The sequence below is a fragment of the Monodon monoceros genome, unplaced genomic scaffold (assembly GCF_005190385.1).
Source record: "Monodon monoceros isolate NGI ecotype Baffin Bay Population unplaced genomic scaffold, NGI_Narwhal_1 Super_Scaffold_17, whole genome shotgun sequence".
Taxonomy (NCBI): Eukaryota; Metazoa; Chordata; class Mammalia; order Artiodactyla; family Monodontidae; genus Monodon; species Monodon monoceros.
The window spans coordinates 25,862,715-25,889,295 of NW_021703773.1; the positions used below are offsets into that span (position 1 = coordinate 25,862,715).

Sequence of the window (26,581 nt, forward strand, 5' to 3'; positions counted from 1 at the left end):
CTGACTGTGGGCAGAATGGTCTCTAAGACATAATGTGCATTATAATGTCCTTCCTTCCCTCCATGCGGTGCCCTACACTGACAACCTGGGTCCTTAGCATCACATTTAAACCCTTTACCTGCCATTCAGGGTTCCATTTATGTCTTTTTGAATCTAGCTTTATTATTATTAATAATAATAGTGAAGAGAAGGAAGGGATGGAGAAAGAGGGAGGAGCAAGGGGAAGAAGAGCAGGAAGGAGGCATTTGTCTTAGTATTTAGAAGACAACGTTTTAGGTGCTTTACACTGACTTTATCCTCTTCACAACAACCTTCAGAGGTGGGTGCTGTTAACACCATAAGGAAATACTGGGGCTCAAAGCCATTAGGCGTTAAATGGTTGTTTTTTGTATGCCACCTAGTCTGTGATATTTTGTTATAGCAGCCTGGATGAACTACATAAGACAACGTTCAAACGTCTTAAATCACTTCAATCCTGAGTTTAATACCAAAAGAATACTACTCTCTGAGGAGCTCAAATTAAAATTAGGTACTAAAATTATGCCAGCACAAAATGTATTTGAGAAAAAAATAAACACTCACACACACATATATCCATACATCAAAGGATTCCAAGGAAAGCTGTCTTCCATGTTTAATCCTTTCAATGAAAACCCCAGGGATAAATGTTGGTGAGCATTTGCTAATAATTCCCATAATCTGTGGTTCACTAACCACCTATTACTTTTAGGGAATTTGGTCACAGGACTCCTCAAGAGTTTTATCTGAGAAAATACGTATTGTTGAATGTGTTTACAATAAAATATATTAATAAATATCTTATTACTTGTGTTCGTTTCTACTGAATTTCTACTAGACTAGTTCGGCAAGAACAATTGTCTTAGAAAACTGCTTCTCCACTAAATTGAATCTTCTTGAGGAACTTTTTTGGTTTTTTTTTTCCAACTTTCTGCCTACATATCAGGTTCTCCTAATATATGCATATTAATATAATACACATTATGATACACATTATATTAATACATATAATTCTAATATGCATTATATATAATGTGTTTTAATATAATATACATTAGGATAATTATATATGTATATAAATAAACATATGTAAGTGAATAGACTTCTAGTATTCCTTTTAACTTGACATCCCTCAGTATTATAAATTGTAACATACGTTACTAAGAGACACAATGAACTTCCCACAATAATTACTCTCTATCAGCCATCTTATGTTAACACTTGGTATAAACTGACACAGGGAACTTGGTTATATAATGGTCAAAGCAGATCTAAGACCAGGAAAGAGTATAGATAATCATGAGAGGGTTAATCTTTCAAAAGAAGAGGAGTTTACTAACTAATCTCTCATTGACTCATCAATTTGGAAACTGATTTTAGATTTCTATTCGATCTTATTTCTTAAAGTTTACAAAGCATGTCAAACAACAAATTAAGGTATACCAACAACTCTTCTTATCTAGAATTCTGTTAATGCTTCTAGCAGGAGTCACTGTCTGGAAACCTTTACATAACTGTTCTTTTCTCTTATGCTCAATATGTAATATACCTTCATCACCATGCGCTTCATCGGGAAACCCCCTTATGTGGACTGTCTCCCAAGGAATCAAATTAAGCCTAATTATACTTAATGACAATGGCTGCTGCTCAATTTGTATGGTAATTCTGCTTAATTGAGATGCCTTCAGGTGACTAAGTAGTGCTCTTGTAAGAAGATCAGTTTGTTAGTCTATCAACTGGAAGCCCTGGTTCTTCTCTGAACATTTCACCAAAATAAATAAAGGAAGGCAAAGAATTTTCTGAAGCAGTATAACACAAAATTCCTGAAATTTAACTTGTTAATTGTTACGTGTTCAGAGTCAATAAAATATATGTGAAGTCTTTAGAAAAATCTACGTAAATGTACAAAAACATGAGAGAGAAAAGTGAACTTGTATAATGAGAAAAATGTATAAACCCAAACTGCATAAATTCATTATTTCATTTGTCACTTTGCAGTTTGGCCAAGTTTAAAAATCAACTTCAAAACATCAAAGTACATATTTAATGAGTTTTAACTAATTTTAGTCTACTGGTGTCGGGTAAAACAGGATTATAATGGGATTTGAAACATTTGAAAAGCAAAAGATCAATCTGGTGATAACCGAAATCTCTTCCTTTGACCTTTTGCTTGTCTGCATGTGGTAGACATGACTGGTTATCCATAACCATTGGCCCTTTCTCTGGCTTCCTCAGGCTGTCCATGATCTGGATTGTGGACATTTTACTCAGTTGGACCAGAAGGGAGGCCTCTGGGAATTTCTAGACAATTCCTACCATTTCTAAGAAAGACATGCCACATTTCTTCATTGAACACTGAATGTGATGGTGTGGCAGCATCTTGTGACCTGAGGGGGATGTTATCACTGCTCTGGAGACCCGAGCAAAAAAGAAAGGCAAACACTTGAGCCCTCAGCAAAGTTACTGAGCTCCTGAATTAAACCTGGAATCTCCCTGGCTCTGCATGAAATAGCTTTTCCCTAAAACTTCTGGCTTTTAGTCAGCTCTTCTATTATCTACAGCCAAAAATATCCTATTGACGCACTGAATAACCTATTATTTCACTTCCTTGTGGTTCTCGTCAAAGTGATAATGGAATAGATAGCTACAAAAGAAATAACTCTTCTTTAGGGAGGAAGAAAGCTAAGGAAGAGGCTATCACAGTGCAGTGCAAAGAGCACGTGTGTTTTTATCCTGCAATAAGAGTAAGGAGCTGTGCAATCTTACCTTCCCTGGGTCTCAGCTTCCTCTCTGTCAGGTAAAGGGTTTAGACAATGGGAACTCTAAGCTTCCTTTATTTGCACAGAGATATCAATTATTTCAGTATATACAGTGTGGATGAAGAATGTCGCCTGCCGCATCAGTAAACAAAGGGTGTCGTGGCCATCAAGCCACCAGCCTCTGCACCCTGAGGGGATTCAGGTTGGAGAAAAACAGGATACTGGCCCTAGACAGTTGAGGTGCTGCATATCAAAGGAATGATTTCATTGAGCCCAGACCCTTGCATCTTCCCACACACAGAAAAGCGCTAAATTCCTGAACTTGAGAGGTCTGGTTTTCTCTTATCAACAGTGATCTTTTGATGTTCGACTGCCTGTTTTTTTCCAAAACCTCCTTTATATCCTGGATCCTCCTGTACCTCTTCAGAGCAGTCCCTGAGATCTGAGAGGCTGTCTCCTGGGCTTATGTCTTCAGTACGTCTGACAAATAAAACTAATCCTCAACTTTTAGGCTGTGCTTTTTTTCAGTTGACAATTGGAAAGAAACAGAAACACAGATATACAGGCATATCTTCCATATAGGAAAATATTTATGATTATTCCATATGTAATCTGGATTTAAATGAATTTTTAAAATACTGGAAGGGAGTTAAACAAATCCCCTGACGATTTAGTTTGGAGCCACTACTTCCCTGTTGGAACACCAGGGTATCCCGCTTCATCCATACAACAGTTTAGTATTTTAAAACTCTACGTGGCACTTGTAGTTGCAAGATCACTACCATTCATGACAGTGGAGCCCAGTCCACCCTCCGGCTGGCCCTGAGAGAAAGATGATGCCACCATCAGGACTCTCTTTGGCTCTTTGTCTCCTCTGCATGATGTCACACACATCCCAGGTTTCAGCAGCTAAGGAAACACCTGGGAATTCCGAATTGACCTCTACCAGGGAGACCCACTTGGAGACACAGCAGGCACCTCACTCTCACTATGCCTAGAGCCAAACTCATTAATCTCTTCCCACAAAAGACTGGTTTCTGAGGCCCTTTCCCTGGTTCGAGGTAGGGAGAACTTCGAATCTATTGCTCCAATCTGGAATAATTAGGAGAGTAAAGAAGGGCATCATCATCAGTAACTACGCAAGGACAGCGGACGCCCACCAGGACTCCCCAGGAAGCTAGACCCTGTGCCCGTCCTGGTCAGGGCTTCACCACACGCCCTGAAGCCCTTCTTGACTCCTCCTCCCGCTTACAGCACCTGCACTTGAAGCCAGGTGGACACCGTGTTAAGCAAGAGAATCAAAACCACCTGCCCATGGCTCCTCACCACCCCCCCTCACTCCCCACCCTCCACCCATCAGTCATCAAGTTTTGCTGAGTAGATATTAAAAGTTCTCATCACAAGAAAAAATATGTGAGGTGATGGATGTTAACTAAACTTATTGTGGTAATCATTTAAAAACACGTACCAAATCATTCTGTTGTACACCTTAAACTAATACAATGTTATATGTCAACTATCACATCACAATAAAACTGGAAAAAAGAGAGCATAAACATAATCTCCAGAACCAGTAGGGAGCAAGCACACTGAGAATACTCACTAAGAATTAACTGAATCTAAAACTGGCTCTGCAACAAATGTAGACAGATGCACACACAATGCAGCAGAAGATTTTTAATTAAAACAACAAAATGTAAGGGTGCATGACATTCACCAGGTTGTTCGTTGTAAATAGTTGCCCAGGCAGAGTGCTGATTTCATCAGGTACGCAGAGGGGGAAGATGAGAGCCTTACCTTGTCTGGATCTGTTGTAGTGATGACCCACACACAGTGTGCATTGTCTTCGTACTGAACTGGGTAATTAGGGGAGGTAATGACACCACTGGGCCCACGCAGATTTGATCCACACGTTCTAGCTAGAAGTACATAGAGATGATATTATTTTCCACAGGATTTCATCTGTGTGATGAAGACACAAGACATACATGGAACTTCAAGTTATGTGTCCAGCATTTATTGCAATGAAAAGCTATCTGTGAACTCAAGCTGGCAAGTAGATTTCGTTCAGCCTTCAGGACCCTTGCTTGGTATCTGCAACGGTAACCTGGAACTCTTTATTATGTTTCCCAAGGCACTGCCATTCACAGAATGACTTAATTACAATAGCACCATGGACAATGTCAAATCAAATTAGTCCATTTCAAGCACCATTCTGACTCAGAGACCGTCTGTTTAGACCTTTGGTTGCACCCAATGCAATAAGAATTCAGGAGACCAGAGTTAGTGTCTCAACTATGCCCTAAACGATATGACCTTGAACCAGTAACCCCGACCCCCCACAGCTTCATCCTTTTAATTTTAAACAAGGAGGAACAGATGATATTTAAATTTCCTCTCAAGTTTTAACTGTATCATTGTATTCTGTAACAAACTGTACCCATTTCCTTATAGCACACTGCAAATAAGAACTTAAAATAAGTTGAATTTGTGAAGAAAGAAAATAGAAACGGTGGCTCTAAAAGGAAAAAGAAAATACCTTAAAAATGAAAGACCAAGTAAATCATGGAAGTAACATAACCCGATAAGAATGACTAAGTTTTGAATATAAAAATATTTCAACTGACCTCCACTTTAAGAAAGAAGCCTTTAAAAAATCAGTACACAATTTTGTAAATCACATGTCAGCCTGAACTCCACTCTTAACATTAATAATTTAAACTGGGTTTGGGAAAAGAGCAGAAGAAACTAATTTCACAAATAAGAACTAATAGAAGAGAATCTCAGGTTCATTTTCCTAAGATAGCATATCACACGAACTGATTAAACTGCTGTCCACTGAAGAGTAGATTTTATTCATAACCCACCCTTCCTTCCTTCCTTTTGTTGGCTGAGCAGGTCAGGTATTGTCCTAAGAGACTGAGCTACAAGAGAACAGGATTCTGACCCCCAAGGGCCAGGCTGTAGGGGAGGAGTCACAGAAACCTTTTAATGGGGAAATCCCTAACTGCCCTCCAGGAATATATCTCTCTCTTCCATTTACATTGATACAGCAATAATATCAATTATGCCTACTCCTAGTATTGTAATTGTCAATGTACAGATCTCTCTTTCCAACAAGGTTGTGGTTCCCTTGACCTTGGGAAAGCATCCTTCCCTCACTTATCTGTATACCCTCAGCACCATATCTAATGTTGATAGTTACTGACATAAAAACTGTGGGAAGCTGACCTTACACAACATTTCAGGTACTGGATACTTACTATGAAAATAATTAGCTAAGAATTAATCTACTATACATTGATTAATAAAAACATATGAAAGTTAACTTTTAAAATATTGGCATTTGCTTTCCAAATGAACACTTTTTAATAAATAGTGTCGCCTGGTTTTCAAACCCCAGTAGGCGTGTCTTGGCTCCAAAGGTCATTGAACAGAGCAGAGCCCACAAGCACATACACCTGTGCTGTATGATTTCCCTCTCCAGTGAGTCTGCTTTTAGGAACATGTTCTCGAGAGGATCATGAACTTCAGATCTGAAATTTTCTTAAAGCCTTCCAATATTACGGGTATTAATTACAGAAACTTAGAAGAAAAGTTATCAATAAAATTTGAGTTATCATACCTTTGTGTTACCCTACTTTGTGAAATTTCACACTGAAGAGCTGAAAGAAACATAGTGTTACTCAATAAATATCTGTTGACTAGTTTTAAACTAATATTATCAAAGTGCCATCCTAAGCATTTCAAACTTCGAAAAAAGACATGTGAAGAACGTGTGCAGTGGGGAACTAATGTGTTATATTACCATGGACAATTTGTACTCATCCAATCGTTAGCCCCAGCTGTCACTCTGCTAGAAAGTTCACCAAATCTGACAGCCTGTCAATGGCCCTAGGTCTTAGTTCTTTGCTTTGAAGCTTGACCTCAACTTGACTTATTGAAATTGGTTCCCAGCTCTTCATGAAATTCATCTTACCCACTGTTTGGGGAGATAGGATTTTTAGTGATTATATTTTTAGTGAGATAACTATTAGTAAAATTTACATAGGAAACCAGCACATTTTCCTGCATACATGGTACTGTGTTTCACATAGAACAAGTTATGAATCCAGTCCCTTCAGAAGTATTTCTCACCAAAACTTGTCAAGTTAATACATAAAATATTTTTTCGTTTTCTTACAACTATGTCCCTATTTTTGCAGTACATTTTCCTAATAAATTAGCTTTTTAACTCCTTTTTCTACCCATACTTTTAATCAAGCCATCAAAATAATCAGCTGAAATGAAGTATGTGGGAATATCCAGGGCAGGGATTTTGTTTGTTTGTTTTGTTTTCCTCCCTGTATAACCTCAACAATTAGAACAATTCCTGGCATTCAATAGTTACCCCATAGATACTTGTTGATGTATTTTTTGAGTAGGTTGATAGCCTTAAATAATATGATTTAACTCTAATTATTTACTTCTAATCCTCTTTCTTGGGAAACTGTTGAAAATTTTAGCTAGTCCCTCGGTCTTTGCCTTTCTAACCATCTGCCTCTTCATCATGTGACCATCCTACCATCATCACACCAATTGCGATTCATTAGGTTCTAGTTTCTTACATCAAGGCTTTCCTACTAGTCAGAGACAATTCTCAGATTTTCTATTGGCCACAACTCAAAGTTCAACCACCTATGTGGAGAGTTGCTATCAGATAATAATAATGTTTCTTGAGTTATCATGATTGCTGTGTGCCATTGTCCAAATCCACATGGCGGATGAAGCACAGACTGGACATTATCTTCTATGTCTCCTGCAGATGATCTACTGCCTGGGGTTTTTTCTCTGCTCTCTGGTTCTGCTGCGGGAAGGGTCATACCAAGCTGCAATTTCTCTGAATTGTACAGTGGAGAGAGCAGAGTGAACTCTACTCCTTCCCCTATAGCTGCTCAGACACAGAGAAAGCTTAGCGGCCTGCTCTGATTATGATGAGCAATCTCACTGTGTCCTTGCAGACGGGGAACTACTTCCCACACAGTTGCTTCTGGATTAAACACACATTGGATTAGTCAACAAAGTATTTAATTAAGCAAATAATTAGGTAATTACAATATACTAGTGCCAAGCAAGTGTTTATAGCAAAATTTAAATGCATTCCCATAATGGAAATGTATATACACATTTATACGTATTACAGTTGAATATCACTTTCTGCTCCTGCAAAGGCTTTCCCCCTTGTCAAAACCTTTTTGGAAATATAACACCTAACGTAAAGTAATTTACACTTAAATCTTAAAAATGCTTAATAAATGTTCTTTGATAATAACCACGGCCTAATTAATGTATAGCTAATATCACTCATGTGACAGTGTTCTAAATTTGTAAACTCAAATTTTGCTTATATCTTACATGTTTTTAAGATAAAAGCAGAATTCACAAAATGATCATTGGAAATACAGATCAAGAAGGAAAGTGGAAAGGGAGTATAAAACTAACCAATTCTGGGGCTTCCCTGGTGGCGCAGTGGTTCAGAGTCCGCCTGCTCATGCAGGGGACACAGGTTCGTGCCCTGGTCCGGGAAGATCCCACGTGCCGCGGAGCAGCTGGGCCCGTGAGCCATGGCCACTGAGCCTGCGCGTCCGGAGCCTGTGCTCCGCAAACGGGAGAGGCCACAACAGTGAGAGGCCCGCGTACCACAGCAAAGAAAAAAAAAAAACTAACCAATTCTGCATGTCAATCTGTGCCATTTATCCATTTAATCACTGAATATTTATTATGTATAAAACATTTGTTTCACACAATTTATCTTATATAATTTGAAGTAGTAATTTATCTATTTATGTATAATCAGTTCCAGGAATCTTTACTGTTCTATAGTAACTACTTAATTAATCAAAATAGTTGAAGAGAATAATATTCTAATTGACCAAACTTAAATTAATAGGATATCTGGACTCACATCTGAAGGTTTTTTCAAGCACATTAAGAATTATACTGGATAGTGTATATCTTGTATGATTTAGGAGAAAACCACAGACTTTATGTCTTTAACCAGAATGTCAACCAAAATGGGGAAAGTATGTCACAGGTTAAGAGTTTGCTTTTCTTAATCACACCTGAGTTCTAGGCCTGGTTTATGAAGTTACTAGATGTCCTATCTTAAATTATTTCATTTTAAGCCTCTCAGGTTATCCACATAACAATCATAACTTCATCTATGATAGCTGTAAGGACTGAAGGAAAGAACTCGAGTAAAGCCTTCAGCGCATTTTCCGACACACCATAGCATAGGGAGTAAGGAAATAAACAGTAAATGCTTTGTAAGAGTTGGGCACTGTTTCAGGCATAGAGGATACAGCAGAGAGAGAATAAAATTAAGTTCCTTGACTTCCTCAGGCAATTATACACATGACCATCTAATTCAGGAGGATATTTGACCTTTACAGAAAAGCAGGGTCGGGGTTCAAAGCATATCTGGAAGAGGGTGGGCATGGAAGGGTTTGGATGAGACAACATCTGATGACCAGTGTAGGATGGAGACCCATATGGACACCTGGGGCAGAAGTGTTCCAAGCAGAAGGAAAACAAATGCAAGGGAACTGTCAAAACTTCCCAGGCAGGTTCTAGGAACATAATTAGCACCAAATTAACATTAGCTTTCAGGTCATTTTATGTCAGTAGAATTTGAGAGGAGAGGTATAAAAATACATGGCTTTGTTATTTCCAGTAACTTAATAAAAAATAGAGAAAAACATGTTTTTCTCCCAAGTGACATTCAAGTAAAGAGTATAAATCCTTAGAAGTCTAGAAGTGAAACCAGAAATTTATCCAAATTCACTGGAATTAAAGTAAAAGTTAAAAGTGTGAGAAATTAAGAGGTACAAACTTGCAGTCATGAAATAAATGAGTCACAGCATAGGGAATATAGTCAGTAATACTTTAATAACTTTTTATAGTGACATCTTGTAAGCAGACTTATCATGGTGATCATCTTGTAATGTACAGAAATACTGAATCACTAAGGTGTGTAATAGGAACTAACATGGTGTTGTAGGCGATTATACTTCAAAAACAAACAAATGAACAAACAAACTCATAGAAAAAGAGATCAGATGTGTGGCTACAAAGGGGGAGAATGGTGTGAGGGAGGAAGGTGGTCAAAAGGCACAAACTTCCAGTTATAAGATAAATAAGTACCAGGGGTGTGATGTGCAGCGTGATAAATACACTTAATACTAATGTCTCTTACATATGAACATTCCTAAGAGAGCAAACCCTGAGAGTTCTCAATATTTTTATATCTATCACAAGGAAATATTTTTTCTTTAAAACGTGTGTATGCTTCTTTAAATCTCTGAGCTCACGGCTACCTGATATAATAATTAGTATTAAAATATCTTACAATTGGCTCTGGACCTTTAATCTGGTAGAATGAAGTCATCTTTCAGGTATAAATGGTCTTTTCACTACCATTTAAAAGGTCATTTCTGTATGGACAGAAACTATGAGTAGGGAAGAATAAACTGTAAAGTTCTTGGTAAGTGAAAAGTTAATAAGCTAAGTGTAATTCTGAGCTAACCTGACCTGGAATCCCAAGATAATAATAACTTTATTCTGTGACCCTTGGTAGCTCTAATTGGCTTCCATGTAACCACAGTTAAAACTGCAAAAAACACTTCACTTTTCTTATGTGCCCTTTCAACTCAGAGAGCAACTAAAAATATTAATTCCACAGATCAAAGTGCATTAGCATTAAAAGAAATTCTCTCTATATATCCCCCCTAAATACTGATGGAATGAAATGCCAGCTGGAACATTTTACTTAAAAAGAAGTATATCCTCTTCTTCTCTTTTTTGTTCGCTTATTTAAAACATCTACTGCTAGTTAAAGATACTTATACAGTTCCAAACAGCTCATATTTTACCCTGTGAAAACTCATAATGGTTGTTTTCATATCCCTAAATGAAGTAAGCATAATTTCAAACAAAATCACTTGTGTAATTACTGAGCTATGGCAACCATTCATCCCTGTGGTAACAGGAAGAAAAGGTAACATCTCCCATTCTCAGAGCTAATTAGCTAAGGTAAGTAAGCATTGGCTTAGGACCCAGTGTCCAGGTGTGAAAGATCACTCCTGACTCACCGCAATTTATCGAATGCCTCTACCAGATATTCCTTCTGTGGAGAAGGTATGATAATTACTTAAGAGTTAGAGACCCTTCATGAAGAAGGGAGCCTCGAGAATCAGTCCTTCCTTAACTGACTGAGCTGAAATCTCATAATGCGTGCAATGCTCAGACCAGAGGCATTTTATTGCATTTGATAGATAGTTGAATTTAGAACATGTGGCTGAGATGATCAATATAAGGGCTGCTTTAAAGGCTCAGGGTGCATCAGGAAAACCTAAGCCATGGTGCTCGCCTCTTACATACAATGTATTAAGGGGTAGCACAGAGGAGAAGATGAACTTGAAAAATTGCACTTGGTGTCTGGAACCTACTGACAGCTAAGTAAATATCCCTATGTTGTGTTTTGGGTAGCATTTGAAACATCATTATGTTTCATGTTATCCATTTCCCCCTACACTTTAGACAGCTAAAGCTATCTTTATAGAAATAGCCATAAAAGTTCCAACTAAAGAAAGGTTTTTTTCAGCTCTTCTTTAATTGAGGAATCAGTCATTAAAAGCCAGTACAGACACTATTTCCAGTAGAGACACTATTTAAAGGAGGGAATGATGACAGACTCAGGGCTCCTAAATGTTGCCAACCTGGAAAATGTATGGGCTTTAATAGAAGAAAGTATGTTCTACACTGAGGGACGCCTGCCAGGAAACCACCCATGACTCATGGAGATCACTGCTTCCCTTCACACCCACAAGCCTGTTGAGTGCTGAGAAAACTGGAACTGGGCTGAGCTACACAGCCGGAGTGGCGCTGTCCATGGTAGCCACCAGCACATCTGACTATTGGGCACTTGAAATGCCGCTGGTCTGAGCTGAGATGTGCTCTGAGCATAAAATGCACACTGGATTTCCAAGACATAGTATGAATAAAAGAAAGAGAAAAAAGTAAAGCATCTCCCTATAATTTTTTTGACTGTACATTAAAATTATATTTGTAATATTTTGGTTAAATAAATTAGCGATATGTTATTAAAATTAACTGCACCTGCTTCTTTTCCTTTTCAAATCTGGCTACCAGATGTTTTAAAATTACATCTGTGGCTTGCATTTTATTTCTAGTGGAGAGCCCTGCTCTAGAGACTGCTCGAAGTGATCCTCTATTGGGTCAGCCTACAGAGGCACTAAGACGTTTGACCATCCATCTGTATATGTAATCGATCAGGTCATGGTATATGGTGATTACTTATGTTATATAAGACTCTGTCACGCAGACTAGAGGGAAGGGTGTTCCTGCTGGCTTTGCTGGAGGAAACTGCCTCTTGTGAGAGGGCAATGTGGCCAGGAGGTGAGTACAGGGCAGAGAAAGAGAGTTGGGTGCTGAAGGGGAGGACAGGTTCCTTGCTTAACCGTGATACTTACAGATGAGCCCTTTCCAGTCCAGAAAGTGGGATATTCATATACACACAGCTCCACCCTTTTTTTCATCCATATAGCTTACACATATAGTCCTGCACTGATACAAAAATGCCAAGGGACATGAGAGAGGGATGAATGATTCTCTGATTTATCTGCACTCTCCACTCATGAAAAGCTGCAGATGATACGGGGAAGCAAAAAAAAAAAAGTGTCATTTATTCAGTGATTTATCCCACCTCTCCTTATAAAAATATACCCCCATGGCAAAGATTCCCTTAGTATCTATTCTCCTTTTCTTTCATAGAAATATAATAGTTTGGCATATATTTAAACACACAATAGAAAATATATATGTTTCTAAGTCTCACAACAAGGTGAGAATATCTGGCTGGATTTTGGCCAATGAGAATGAGCAGAAATGCATATGATGGTTCCTGCAGACTCTCGTTAGCATACTTCTGCTAACCCTGCTTCTTCTAACCTCCTCCATCCAATCACCTGGAGTTTGGATACCACCGTGGACTCTGAGGATGGAGGCGTGACCATAGTGAGGACAGAGTGAGTCTTGAGGACATTTTCATATCTGAAACAGACCTGCCGTTCTTGTCCTGTACTGCCTAGCTCTTAACTTCTGTATAAGAGAGAAATCCACTTCCATTTGTTTTAAGCTTCTCTTGGGTTTGGTTTTCTGTCACCTAATTGTTATCACCTAATTCTAAACAGTTTATCTCAAATTCTCCTATTTAGGAGATTTCAGGACTTTAATTTTTTTTGTTTAATGTCATACTACTCCAAATGCTCTAAAATACTTATTTCTTTAAAACTGTGTTTTTAAAGATATTTTTTACTGTTCTCTAGACACAGTCTGCTTTCGTTCTATTATGCAGATCTAAAATATACATCCTATAAGAAAACTCTTCCTTAATTATTTCTTGCTGCTATAGCTCATTATTTCAGGACGTTAAAAGTAATAAATTGAAAAAGAGCTAAAGGATTAGTCCATGAAAATGAAGGTACATCTAATTAAAGCAAAACAGCTGAGTTAACAGCTGGGAGGAAAAAAGAAGAGATGCATAAAGTTGAGTGTGACAAACAAAAGTGGGTGTGGAGAGAGGTGAGGAGGCTTCCAGGGAAACCAGGCCAGAATCACACAACAGACAAAGACCCTGTGGGAGAGCTTTCTCTTCTAAAATGATGAAGCAGGGCATTAGAGTCTATGGGAACAGGAAGCCAGAGGACTCCTCCTCTAATTACCTCTAAAAGTGAGCAGATGGTGGTCCAGGGGGATGGAGGGAAGTGTCCCACCATTAGCCTGGATGGAGCAAGCACCTGCGTGTTTGACACCAAATCAGCATATAAGCTGGGGCCAATGTGCTGGGAAATATTGTTATGAGTGTAGATGAGATTTGGGCCAAAGGGAAAAAAAAAGGAAAACTTCTGGATTAATAAATAAGGTAAGAATCAAATAATATCCTACTCAATAGTTCCTTTATGTTACTCTAAAATATCAATTTAAAGCAGATGCACATTTACTAGTTTTGTCTAGTGTGGGCTTTTAAATAATGACATATGTTCCTGGTATAGAAGAGCAAGAAAAACATTTAAAAATGAAAGCATATTTTTTCCTTAGGGCAAAGATAATACCTGTGGCTTAGTCCTCATTTGTAACTGGGGCATGAACATTACCATCCTTTCATGGGAATATGGATTTTGCTACAGTTCCTTTGAAAGCCTAATGATGTCACTTTAGTATTAGTGTACAAATAGTCTAGTGACCAAAAGGGGAGGGGCGCAGCCATACACATTTCCTGACCAGAGATGGGTGCTTCTCCAAGAAGGGAAACTTTTCATGGGAAAGGGCCACCTGCAACCAGACCACACGCCCACTCTGCCCTCGGGATGAACAGATGCTACAAAGCTGTGTTTTCTACATGTAAAAAGCCACCAAGTTGTTATAGGTAAAGGTACACTATACTAAAGCCTGCAATCTCGTATTTTAGCTTTGATGAAACTAGCAATGTATTTTGCAACTACTTCATTTCACAGGATATAACTTAACACTGTTCATCTTGTACTGTACCTTTTTACAACTGGAACATTTTAAAATAAAAATTTATGAATCCATTCACTTGAAAAAGACTATAAGGAGGGATAAGATATTCTTATATATGAAAGTATATAAGAATATACTTTTTATTCCTTGTTCAACTTAGTACTTTTTTTTTTGCGGTACGCGGGCCTCTCACCGTTGTGGCCTCTCCCGCCGCAGAGCACAGGCTCCGGACGCGCAGGCTCAGCGGCCATGGCTCACGGGCCCAGCCGCTCCGCGGCATGTGGGATCTTCCTGGACCAGGGCACGGACCCGAGTCCCCTGCATCGGCAGGTGGACTCTCAACCACTGCACCACCAGGGAAGCCCTCAACTTAGTACTTTTTTTCTTCTTCCTTTAAAACTACCAATTTGCATAAATTTTTTTATGGCCAAAATGCAAACAAAACAAAATACCTAGTTTTTCTTTTAATTTTATTGATTCTTCCTTAGTAAAATAGCCAAAACAGTTTTCTGCTGGGATCACTATGGCTTCTATACTTCTGGTAGAATTCTTCATGTACTTCACAGAAGCAACAAATACATACTTTGGCCTCACTGAAGAAGATGGTGATAATGCAATATTTTGATCTTCTATGTCCAAGATTAGTTTAATATGATTTAATAATAAAACGATGGCTTCAGATCATGTTAACAAACTCCCTTTATCACTGATACTATCAAAACCCAAGAACTCAACTTCACTACTATTGCAAAGTGAGAATTTTTAGATATGCAGGGACATGCATAAAGTTTTCCAAAGCATCTGGTTATGTAACATATTTTCATACATATGCAAACTGTGTATACAGATAGACAGATACCAAGTTATATCGAGTATGTGTGTGTGTTTGAATGATTAGATTTGCTCATGTAGTTCCTGAAATTTAAAAACCACAAATATCTCTGGAAATGTTTGCCTGCTAAAAAATTTCAAAAAATATTTCTTGTTTACCTACATCACTATGAAAGCATAAATCATCACCACGTTTTGCTCTGCCTATACACAGTGCTTTGCACTTAAATCGTTCAGAAAAGCATGCCAAATCTGAGGAAAGAGAGAACCTGGGCAGACGCAATCATACAGGCCTTACCTCGGCAAATGGGCCGGTGGTCACTCCACGCAGCCAGAGTCTCCGTGACTCTCTGACACGTTATGCTCTTGGATCCCTGGAGCACGTAATTGTCCTCACAGGAGAACTGTACATTTGCACCAACCCTGAGCAATTACAAAACCAAAAACAACCCGAATTATTCATGGAAGACTTCTTAAAAAAAATCATCACAGTGCTGCTACTGTGTTATGCCGTCAAAACGATATTAAACATTAAGTGATCCATTAGTAATTATTCACAGATACAACCCTCTAAGGCAGCACAAGACCTGGATTCAAATTTCCGTTCTGCCAACTTCTGCTAAATAAATATATGATCCTTAAGGTATCCTCTCTAAAATTAAGACAATGACAAAGGTGGCAGGACCATGTGTTGTGGATTAAGTAAGAAAATGCATGTGAAAGAAGCGAGCCCTGGAAACAAAACAAAGTTGGATGTCATTCCACATGGATAAATATCTTACCAAAAAAAAGACTGAAAAAGTCTGGGTTAAGAAAATGTCTCAGTACACAGAAAGACAAGTGCTGTATGATTCCACTTATATGAGGTATCAAAAACAGTCAAATTTATAAAATCAAAGACTGGAATGGTGGTTGCCAGGGGCTGGGGGGAAGGGGGTAAGGGAGGAAGGGGGGAAATGGGAAATTATTAATTCAAAGGTATAAAGTTTAAGTTAAGTAATATAAATAATTTCTAGAGATCTGCTATACATCATTGTACCTATAGTCAACAGTAATGTACACTTAAAAAATTTAAAGAGGGCTTCCCTGGTGGCGCAGCGGTTGAGAGTCCTCCTGCCGATGCAGGGGACACGGGTTTGTGCCCCGGTCCGGGAAGATCCCACATGCCACAGAGCGGCTGGGCCTGTGAGCCATGGCCGCTGAGCCTGCGCGTCTGGAGCCTGTGCTCCGCAACGGGAGAGGCCACAACAGTGAGAGGCCCGCGTACCGCAAAAAAAAAAAAAAAATTTTAAAGAGATAAATCTCACGTTAAGTGTTATCATCATCATCAAACTTGCTTGCAATGAAAAACAAGGAAAAAAATGTCTCAGTAAAGAATTTATCATTGCAAACATTAATTATATTAATTATATTCAGACAGAGGCCAGTGCTACTATATTTCAGAAATACATCTTATAGGAAAAGAATAATTTGATTTAGAAAAAAGCAATCCATCCAGCCTAGAGTTAGATGAAAAACTGCTTTGGCTCCAGAGCTGCCTCTGAAAACATGAAGCCCTAAGGTTGTAAGCAGTAACGAAACGTGATTGCAGAATCACAAACCAACAGGTGCATGAGAAGATGTGAGAGGCATACATCAGGTCTGAGCACACCCAATCGCTTCCTTCTAAGCCTGTTGTCTGGCACTGAGTTGAGTGCAGCATTATTTTATTATCTGACAAGCCTATTGTTACAAGAGGAAATTCTACCTGTGTCTTCCATTTGACAAATCCTGACGTTGATGTTGACAAAAATGGGAATGAAAGAGAGTCTTTGAGAGAAAATATGCATAGTTGCCCATGTTATGTGTAAAGTTATTAATAGATAAAAGATAAGGAAAAAAATAAACAAATGCTTTCCTTTCCTGCTTATTGAAAAAGTCTAACCTGCAGTATCACAGTGAACATTATTCCAGTAACATTACAGCAGCATTTCCCACTCTTCTGTATAACACTCTCGGAGGATCATCACAGATGTCTATAAAAATCATGGAATCAATTTGAAAAATTCTGGATTAAACAAAATTAAGCATCTTTCTTTTCTAAAGGGGACTTTCAGTTTACTAAAATTTAATATGCAAAATGTGTTTCACCTACTTAAGAGAATGTAAAGTATGTAGAATTTTCCAAATTTATCTGGTCAGGAAGCCCTTTTGCACTAAGTATCCAGGGCAACTAGAATTCTATGAAAGTAACCTGCAACTTTACCAAATTCACTGATGAGCTCTAGTAGTTTTCTGGTGGTGTCTTTAGGATTTTCTATGTATAGTATCATGTCATCTGCAAACAGTGACAGTTTAACTTCTTTTCGAATTTGGATTCCTTTTATTTCTTTTTCTTCTCTGATTGCCATAGCTAGGACTTCCAAAACTATGTTGAAAGAAGTGGCGAGAGTGGACATCCTTGTCTTGTTCCTGATCTTACAGGAAATGCTTTCAGCTTTTCACTGTTTAGTATGATGTTAGCTGTAGGTTTGTGGTATATGTCCTTTATTATGTTGAGGTATGTTCCCTTTATGCCCACTTTCTGGAGAGTTTTTATCATAAATGAGTGTTGAAAATATTTGCAAATGATGTGACCAACAAGGGATTAGCCTCCAAAATTTACAAACAGCTCATGCGGCTTAATGTCATCAAAACAAACAACCCAATCAAAAAATGGGCAGAAGCTCTAAATAGACATTTCTCCAAAGAAGACATACAGATGACCAAAAGGCACATGAAAAGATGTTCAACATCACTAATTACTAGAGAAATCCAAATCAAAACTACAGTGAGGTATCACCTCACACCAGTCAAAATGGGTATCATCAAAAAATCCACAACAATAAATGCTGGAGAGGGTGTAGAGAGAAGGGAACCCTCCTACACTGTTGGTAGGAATGTAAATTGGTACAGCCACTATGGAGAACAGTACGGAGGTTTCTTAAAAACTAAAAATAGAGCTACTATATGACTCCTGGGCATATATCTGGAGAAAAACATGGTCCGAAAAGATACATGCACTCCAATGTCCACTGCAGCACTGTTTACAATAGCCAAGACATGGAAGCAACCTAGATGTCCATTGACAGAGGAACGGATAAAGAAGATGTGGTACATACATAAAATGGAGTATTACTCAGCCATTAAAAAGAAAGAAATAATGCCATTTGCAGCAACATGGATTGTCATACTGAGTGAAGTCAGTCAGACAGAGAAAGAGAAATATCATATGATATAGCTTATATGCAGATCTAAAAAGAAATGATACAAATGAACTTATTTACAAAACAGAAACAGACTCATGGACTTCGAGACTGAACTTACAGTTACCATTGGGGAAGGGTGGGGGAAGGGATGGTTAGGGAGGTGGGGACTGACATGTACACACTGCTGTATTTAACATGGATAACCAAACAAGGACCTACGCTATATATAGCACAGGGAACTCTGCTCAATGTTATGTGGCAGCCTGGATGGGAGGGGACTTTGGGGGAGAATGGATACGTGTATATGTATGGCTGAGTCACTTTGCCGTGCACCTGAAACTATCACAACATCGTTAATTGGCTATACTCCAATATAAAATAGAAAGTTAAAAAATTCTATGGAAGTAATTTTGAGAAACACTGTGTTATAAAGACATAATATGTATTATTTTTGAAAGGGAAAAGTGGAAAAACCAAAATGTAAACATAATTCTAATTTTCATTGTTAGTCATAGCAGTTATTTAAAACAGCTATACTTTTTAGACATATACATCATAATTTCATTGGCCTTTGGTCTTTGTTTAAATTTCTGGAATCACGTTGAATAAATGAAGTAAATCTGAATATTTGGTTTGAAAACAACTATTATATCTCCGTGTTCTCTATTCCAGGCCCCAATCTTCAGTTCTCTTTGTTTACCTAAATTTCATTTTTCATACTTTTCATCATTCTTTCAATATATTTTTATTGAATATCCACTGTGTACCACACTCTACTCCAGGTACTAAATATCAGAAATTCATAAGACCGACGAAGTCCCAATCTCATGGAGATAACATTCTAGTTAAGGGAGGACAAAAACACAAACAAATCAAATAAGAAGAAAATGAAAGTGTTGTTAAGTACTGTGAACAAAATACACCAAATGATGCGATTAATAACGGGTTAGGGAGAGTCGGGATTTAAGAGTGCTTCAGCATTTTTTATGATCCTCTCAAACTAAGGTGCTAGTATCTCACATAATTTCTAGGCATGGTCAAACATAAAGGAAGGAAAATGAGATTATTGCTTCCCTTTGGCAACCACTTACTTCAGTTACCAAAGCCTATCATTCATAGTTTTGATGGAGTGTACTCCATTCCAACAAAATGTCTATCTTTTTCATACATGCTTTTCATACATCCGATCAACTTCCTTTAGGTATTCTTAGTGAACTGTGTTAACTTTGACTACTCTATCTCATTTCTGGCAATATATTATAGATTTATCATCCAAAATTGGAGAAAATATGGGCAGTGTTGTTTTTTGGAAACCATGAGAAATATGAATGACTATATTATCTCATATATATTTGAATGAATACATTTCTACAAAAATGAGCAAAATATATAGCGATATAGAGAAGAAAAAAGCTTGATACAAAATTGTTACCCCAGATAACAGTTATCTATATAAGTATCTGAATCTGTATATCAGGAAAATTAGGCATAAAACTATTTTTAGAATGGTAACAGAATCACAAGTACACTTTTGTTTCTGTACTGCAATAATCGTAGTACTTCTGATTTTATTAAAAGTTAAATTTTTAAATATTTTAAAATCCTACTATTAGATTGCCCCATTTGCTCTCACTCATTGAGACAGAACTCTCTCACACCTAACAGAGTTCACACTCTCCTCAGATTTCCAGCAGACAAAAACTACAGAAGCCTCTTCTACTGCAGAAGGTAGAAGACTCTTCCTAATGTTCCATAATCACTGTAGTGTATCACAGAAGATCTAGTCCAGAAATCTCCATCTGGTTCTGGGGAAATCCTCAGTATGGACAGAGTCTGTCCTCAGTATGGACAGAGTCTGATATGGAACTCATTCCTTAATTTGTGTCCTGAAACCTTTTGACAAATGACTGGAAATAACAATTGATAAAATAGTGAGGCTTCTCTACTTTCAAAGCATTAAAATTATTAACAAGAGCAACCTCTTAGCTTGACAGCAGTTTGGAAAACAGAGCCACTGATGGGTAAACTCATTCCCAAGAGTGAAGATGAGGAGTAGTCTCTGCATTGAGATGAACAGGGTTGAGCTTGAAACTGATGATGATCCAACTTCTAATTTATTATTTCAAACTTTTGCTTTGGTTTTATCTAGCACTTGAATCAGTTCAATTTAAAATCCATGCACACTGTCAGCTTCAAATATATAATAAACTAAGCTTTTATTTATGATTTGATTTTATGATTACTATGTTTGAAGGCACATGTATAACATTAGGAAGATTAATTTGGTTTTCTGGAAAGCACTCAGAAGAAAATAACAGGAAAAAAGAAATTAGTATCTTCCCATTGGCAATTAAATTTAGAACACCTAAGAATTATTTTGTCATACAATTTTGACAATTGTTAGTAGCTGGAAATTGTCAAAAATAACAGAAAACTGATTTTGTATAATATCAAGATAAATTGTGTATTAATAATAAATATCCAAATGGCAAATTTTAAGTTGAAGCAGAATAATTTGGTGTTTTAAATATAATAGAACAGAATAGAAAAAAACACACTTTTCACTTCTTCAGTGCTTAACACTTCCGAAAGGCTCGTCATTCAAAGTTTGAATTATGAAGACATTCCATTTGTCACCATCTACTTGACTTTACCTATAGTTTGAAGAGACTTTCTAGGTGAATGAACTATTTCTAAATATGGGTTTCCTAGAGAATGGCTATTTGTGCATTTATTTAAGATTGGTAGTATAATTATTTCTAAAAAACCCCACACACAAAGTTACTTAAAGATTAAACTAGAATCCAAAATAGGATGTGGAATGATTTAGCTGTGATGTGTAACTATCCATTAATTCAGAGATGACTCTGACCTACCTGAGTGGCTAGATGGGCAGATCCCACCTGTTACCTCAATCCATGCTGGCTGGTGTTGATTGAATCTATTGAAGCAACTGGTTTCCCCCCATTTAGAATTTTCTAAATGGATAAATAGACTGATAGATTGATATAGATACATAGATAGATATCTGTCTCTTGGTTAAAAAAAAATCCAGCTCAAACAACATACTTAAAGATTCATAAATACAAAAAACTAGATACTATTTTTAAGCATCAGGGGTAGGCATTTACACATTTTGCATCTGCAGCAAAAAGGAGAAACACATTATATTATACTGTTTTCACATTTAAGCAACAGAAAGCACAAAAATTAGAGCAAAAAACTTTCTTTAGAACTAAGTTGAAGTCAGGATTTGCTGTATTTCTCTTTGTAAAATGAACACAAATGACATGGGGAAATTATATCTGGAACTACACTGTACCAAAGGTATAGATATCTTGCTTAACTATTTTTTTTATGTATAAAAAGGCAACAACTGAAATTTTAATAAATTTTCAAAGATTTTGTGTGGGTCATCAAGAGAATTTAGAATCCCTGGAAACCCAAGACACAAAGGTCACCTAGGCTTCCTCACCAGATTTTTTTTTTTTTTAACATCTTTATTGGAGTATAATTGCTTTACAGTGGTGTGTTAGTTTCTGCTTTATAACAAAGCAAATCAGCTATACATATACATATATCCCCATATCTCCTCCCTCTTGCTTAACTATTTTTTGAGAAGAACTGGAGCCATGTGGCAGGATAATATGTGAAGTGGTAAAGGGTGTGTGTGTGTGTGTGTGTGTGTGTGTGCGCGCGTGTGTGTGTGGACAGGCACAAGGATTCATACCTGTGATTTTTCTCCTGTATTTTACTTACACCCTGAGGATGCTGATACTGGCATAGCACGAAGTAAAATTATAGGTGTCTAAATCCAGAAGTGTCCTCCAGGTGTGTGAAATATGTTTAAAGGAGCAGTGATAATACATTGTTCCCCATTCCTCATTCCTCACTATGAAACATAAAAGTAAAGCAAAACACAAGGCCAAGCTGAGGCAGGGGAGGAGAACATGGAGAGCAAGAGCAGGCAGAGATGTGACAGGTGGTGTCAGGGCTGTGGAATGCAGTGCCCTGGTATCTGCTGCACCCTGGACCAGGAAGCAAGTTGGGTGAGGCAGTGGAACAAGATAGGGCCCCGCCCAGGGCAGTGTGTGGGCCCCCAGGGCTAACACAGACCCGTTCCCCTTTCCCAGCTGTGACCCTATGGACAAGTCTGTGTCTTACGGCACAGCCTCTCTAAAGAAGAAAAGGCAGCATGGGAGCCTAAGACCAGGAGGTGGAGCCCCTGGGCCCTCGAGTGACACAGCAGGTCGTCCCCAGGGTGCTCATGCCTCTTGAATGTTGGCTGTGGCTGGTGGAAAGGAAGCCCCAGACTCAGAAACATCTCCTCTCCAGGAAGAGGACGTGCGCCCAGCCAGGGGCCGGGGACGATCAGGACAGGGATCCAAGGGGCAGGGATAAGGCGGGGAAGCCACGCCCACTCCCCACCATTGAAATGAGGGCCTTTCCGTAAGCCCTGGCATGACATCATCAGCAGAGGGGGACGGGAAGTGAACAGCTGACTAAACCTGATAGACTAAGAAATCACGGATTTCAAAAACTTTTAAGAGTGAATAAATACAATTTTCTGACTCAGACTAAATGGGGATATTGAAAAAGACATTAATTACAGCCCCAGTACAAAGAAGATTATGTTTTGCACCTCTGAATTCATGGGCCTGTAATTAAACCGCTCACAAGCACTGAAGCTGACTCTGCAAACAATAATCACTCTTCTTAGCATATACAAGCCCCCCCACCCTCCCCATCTCTGCCCCTCCCTCCTCCTCCTTCTCCCTCCCTCTCTCATCTGTCTCTCTCTTCCTCTTCCTCCTTCTTACTTCTTTCTCATTAAAAAATATTTACTTCCCATAAATAAAATCAGTTATACAGGTAGCTTCCGGAAGTAGATGTTAAAGCTTCCAGAAAACTGTAGTAGGAAGAATTCGAAGGTATTTTTGTAACTTTGGAAGAAAAGAAATGACACTTGATACAAGAAAAGAAATGAGAAGAAAACTGTCAGGAACACTTCCAATGTTCTTCAACATCTTTAGTACATTTAGACTCAAGTCCTCCTCCTACAAATAAAATATCCCCACTGCCTTAAACAGTGCCTGGCATATCACAGGCACTCGAAAATACATGCTGAACAAGTGGGGAAAGACAAGTCACTTTCCTGAGGCTACATGTGTCAATCTGTCAGTAAAATGGGCCTGAGAAATAACGGTAGCAGAGAAATCCATCTACTCTCCATCCTCTTTACCGGCCTTTATTACAGCTCACCTGCATTGGTTCACAACTGGTTATGGTCAGGCTTTTAAGCACGAGGTGCCCTGCTAGTCATAAGGATGTACTGATGAACTACTGGGGGCAGGAAATACTTCATCCAACAACCACTGGGCAATGAGGTAAAGAAATATAAATTACTATGGGAAAAATGATTCTGCCCTCAGTGAAAAGGTAAAACAATGATAATGCCAGAAACTGAAATTTGGGTTGGGTCTTAAAAGATCCATATAACTTACTTACTTTTGTCAAAATAAGTATCTGTGTTCTAGACTGAAACCCACCATAGAAAGCCCCGTTGGTGTCAAAGTTGGTGATCTGTTCAGGGAACTGCAAGTAGCCTGGTTTGTCCAGAACAGTATTTTCCAATTGCTGTTCCAAAGAGGGGCCCATTCCTTCCTGCTCCAGAGTTTTTCCCCTTTAGACTTGGGGATTTGGGGTCCTCTCCTGATTCACCCCTTCTCCTTTCCCTCTCTTTGAGGTACAGCTTAGCTCTTTTACTACTCCAAACAATGTTTCTTTTGAGAAATATTAACCTAAAGCCCAGAAGTAGGAAGGGTATGAGGCTTGGAAAAGGCCACACAGAGAGGCAGTTCCCAGGAGCAAGGCTCCCTGAGGGAAAGCACCATGTTTCACTCACCTTGAAATCTCTCACAGCCTCCAGCAGAGTTTATTGCGCTTATGATATCCCTGAGATAGATGTTTGTAGAATGACTGCACAGGACAAACAGGAGACAAAGGCATGAATTCAGATCATCTCCTAAATGTGCAACCGGCCACCACAGTGCAAGGCTGCAGGGAGTAAATCCCAACAGCAGCATGTGAAACCCATCTCTGCAGCCACCTTGCAAGTGCGTGTCTGTTATTACATGCCTCTATTTCAAAAGAAGCTGTTTTAGATAACCTCACTGATTCTCTGAGAAATGAGTCGTACTCCACTCGGGAAGGGAACTTTGATACTGAACCGTATGTTCTCCACTAATGGCAAGACTGGTCCTAATACATTCGATTGATTTCAGGCTACAAAGACGGTCCGAGTAAACTGGCCCCTCACTCCTAAGACATCGTCAGATTGTACAGTTTGCACAGCCTTCCAGACAATGGCATCACCAGAGAGATGCATGTGCAGTTGCTGTGAATATCACAATGCCTATTACCCCCCTTTTGATTTTCACACATAATGTGTCGTTTCTGGGTCATTTTTTCTTTTTATAGTGACAATTTTTAGACTCATCTCCTCAAGCCTGAAGGCAATTTAGTACCACTAAGAATGCATTAGATGGATCTCTTTAGCCTAAGGAAATAATCTAATATTTCGTAGGATTTTTAGATATTGTACTTTAATAATAGCACAACAAAGACCCCTAACCGCGATCAGAATACAAGCAACATTAACGCCGTGAATGGGGCTTCAAATGACCAGCAATCTTCAGACTCTGAGAGCACTCAGATGTGCAGCATTTAGAAGAATGTGTGAATTTTCCCACGAGGAAATTTAATTTGCATCTTCTGAGTATACCATAAGTTCATGGGGATCCACTATTTAGCAAAACAAGAGGGGTGTTTCTGTCTGACCAAGTAGAAATACTAAATCCTCAGATTCACACTCACCCATTCATACAGAGGCAGAAGCCACTACTGCACTATTTCTGGAAGGAACAGGTGGGCAGGGAGAGGGGATTCAAGTAAGCCTGGACCCGCATCAAGGCTCTAGGAGAAGCTGATCCAGCACTCCCTTCTCCCATCTCAGTTCATCTCTCTGTGGCCCCTCAGCCCCTGCCTGACAATCTCCTGATGCCCTGGGAACAGTGGCCTCTACACCTTTCTTTCACTTGACATTTGGAAGCCAAAGAGGACCCCGCAGACTCTGGGCCTTGAGCTGTTTTATGGGCTGTTCTCTTTCCTCTGCAGCTCCAGTGAGAGAGCCTGGGAGGTTCTCGGATGGAGGGAGGGGAGAGCGCCTGCAGCCTGTGGACAGCTCCAGCCTCCGCCAGGAGGGCGAGCAGGGCTGGAGGGCAGGACACACCAGCAACGACTGTTTGTTTTCTAAGGTGAACAGGCCCGGGGAGTGGCGGGAGTGGCAGGAGCTAGCCAGGCAGGGAGGGAAACAGTAGCATTAACCACGTGCTCGTGACAGGCATTCATCCAGAGCCCCGGGATGAGTCATCACTGGAGGTGCCTCAACCCCACTTTGAGAAAAACAAGACTCAGAGGGTCAACTGCTCCAGATCATGCAATACATGGATTCAAACTGTCTTTTTTTCTTACTCTGAAACTTATCACCTATACTTGTGATTGAGCAGAAAACAACTGCAAATACAGAGAGGCTGCACAGCAACGATTTTCCTCTAGGCTTGTATCTACTCTGTGCAAAGCCTTCCAATATTCTGAATCATCCTGCCCTCCTTGTTACAACAAACTGATGGACTGACAATGGAAAGATCCAGGACAGACAAGGCAACCCGAGCCAGGGCTGGTGCGTGTGTAGCAGGTGCTGGACACATGGGGTGTTCCAGGCTTGCACGCACCCTCCCCGTCTCCCCATCTGGGCCTTGTTCTGCCCCTGTGGCCATGCAGCCACATCCCAGGTGCTGCTGTTGACCACAGAGATGGGTCTGGGGGCTCCTGACAGAAAGGAGCCCCCTCGCCCAGGTGCTGGCTGGGCCGAGCATGTCAGTGCTCTGGGTTCCATAGCAGCTGCCTGGAAACGTGGTGACTATGGTCCTGAAATATGGAGACGCTTTGGGGACATTCCTGCCCAGTGGGAAACAGCGCTGGAGGGGTTGCAGTGAACAGCGAGGCCCCAGCAGTGCCCCCAGGCTGTTAAGGCACCTGTGAGACTGAGCCAGCAGGCTGGTTACTAAGTGTGCACGGCTTCCCTCCTATTCGCCATCCCTACCT

General features: G+C 39.3%; 1 protein-coding gene across 1 annotated transcript in view; it reads right to left on the minus strand.

Moving 5' to 3' along the window:
* The window catches only part of CSMD1 (CUB and Sushi multiple domains 1), a 1,429,265-nt gene that overhangs the window by 470,426 nt on the left and 932,258 nt on the right, over positions 1 to 26,581 (minus strand). Inside the window, exons 9-10 of the mRNA XM_029226263.1 lie at positions 15,487 to 15,611; positions 4,575 to 4,696 (exon numbers count right to left, since the gene is read on the minus strand). Coding sequence (XP_029082096.1) covers positions 4,575 to 4,696; positions 15,487 to 15,611 — 247 coding nt within the window. The remainder of the gene's footprint in view (positions 1 to 4,574; positions 4,697 to 15,486; positions 15,612 to 26,581) is intronic.